Source organism: Anoplophora glabripennis, unplaced genomic scaffold (genome assembly GCF_000390285.2).
Source record: "Anoplophora glabripennis isolate ALB-LARVAE unplaced genomic scaffold, Agla_2.0 scaffold616, whole genome shotgun sequence".
Classification (NCBI taxonomy): Eukaryota; Metazoa; Arthropoda; class Insecta; order Coleoptera; family Cerambycidae; genus Anoplophora; species Anoplophora glabripennis.
Genome location: NW_019416754.1, coordinates 54,990 through 56,671, shown reverse-complemented (window position 1 = coordinate 56,671; position 1,682 = coordinate 54,990). Strand labels below are relative to the sequence as shown.

Below are 1,682 nucleotides of genomic sequence, written 5' to 3'. Positions count from 1 at the left end.
TACAGTGCACAAAAAAGAGTACCAAAAAAAAGTACAGTAAAAATTACCAATAAGAATACTACTCTGCTAGTTATTTCTAATGCCCTCTTGTGTCCGTTCGTCTTGCTCTTGCATGGTCATTGTCCTTGTAATGACCGTTTCGATTTGTTTCCACTTCGTTTCGTTTTGCAACATATGTTCCACCATATTGTTAGTGGTGATGCCGACCTCGCACTCCCTCCTAATATCCGCCCATCTCTCATAACTGAATAATGTGTGCCCCGGAGAATCCTCATTTCCGCAATACACACACGACGCATCCCGAGCCTTGCCTATCTTAAGCATGTGTCTTAAAAGAACCGAGGCCAGTAAGGGCCTGCGTCAGATGGTAACTTAAGCAACCGTGCTTCCTCGCGTACCAGGGCCTCAAGTCTGGAATGAGCGTTCTGGTTCATTCCCCTTTCCTCGCCTCGGACCATTCGCGCTGCCATCTCTCGAGCGTATCGACTTTCGACAATCTCGCCTCCTCTTGCTTTGGGAGTTCACTATAAAATACCCGTTTCCTTTCCTTCGCTGACAGATGAGCGGGGATCACCCGTGCAAGCACGGTGACAGCGTCATAAAAGACCGTTCTGTATGCTCTACATATACGTAAAGCGATTCTACGCTGCACTATGTGCAGTGCGTCTCTATATGTAGCCACATACATGGCGTCAGCCCAGAGTACCGCTCCGTACATCATTACAGACTGCGCTACCGATCCTAAGATCTTTCTCTTCTGCTCCGTCGGGCCTCCTATATTTGGCATTAATTTGCTTAGTGCGTTGATGACGTTTTCCGTCTTGGCGGCAGCTGCTCTCACGTGGGGGCCAAAGCTCACCGCGGAATTCAGCCACACCCCGAGATACTTGACGCTTATTTTCAAAATTTCAACTAACATCACATCTTAGACAGTCTTTATTATTTTTTATTGTGAATCTTGTTAGATATTTAAAGGCTCCATGGTTTGTTAAAAACTGAGTTAAGTAGTAGTCTATCTTCCTGTGTTTGCACTTTGCCCATGTTTTTACATCTCTTATAAGTCTTTTTGTCCACAATGCCGCGTTTCCTGGTTCATTCCATCTATTTTGCCATTTATTTAGGATTATCTCTCTTGCTTCGTTTATCGTTTTTGGATCTTTTGGATTTGCTGAACTATATATAAAATCTTTCCTCAATTAATAGGTACCCCGGATATGACCTGAGCCACCACCGCTGAAACGGTTATATACCCACTTATCACTCTTATTAATATTTTCCTCTGAGGCTAGATACTTGATACTTGTTTTTCAGTATGATGTTTATACTCCTAAGAGTGAAATTTGTCTCCATTTTTACATTTTTCGGACTTTTTAAGAATATCGCCTCGGTTTTTTCAGGAGGTAGTTCTAGGTGCATGTTTTTTAGCCATGTGTGTATCAAGTCCAAATTACTATTTATTTTATTATTTAACCTTCTCACATCATCTGCTGTTATCAGTAGAACCAAGACATCGACGAAATCTATTGTGGTCGAACCCTCCGCTAGTTTAATCCCGAATAGGCGATCATATGCCACATTCCACAGGGTTGGGTCCAAGACCTGCCGTTATGTGTTTATTTATTTGACCAGATATTATTTTGCGGTTTTTGAAATAATTTCCAATAATATTTATCAAATACCCC

General features: G+C 42.2%; 1 protein-coding gene across 1 annotated transcript; it reads right to left on the bottom strand.

Moving 5' to 3' along the window:
• Nucleotides 1-430: 430 nt before the first annotated feature.
• Nucleotides 431-919, bottom strand: LOC108911576. The gene has a single exon (XM_018716551.1). It carries the CDS (start codon nucleotides 917-919, stop codon nucleotides 431-433), a length of 489 nt encoding a protein of 162 aa, XP_018572067.1.
• Between the last annotated feature and the right edge of the window lie 763 nt (nucleotides 920-1,682).

What these genes read in the sequence shown, in the direction of transcription:
- LOC108911576 (XM_018716551.1), bottom strand. Translation starts at nt 919, where the DNA reads ATGTTAGTTGAAATTTTGAAAATAAGCGTCAAGTATCTCGGGGTGTGG.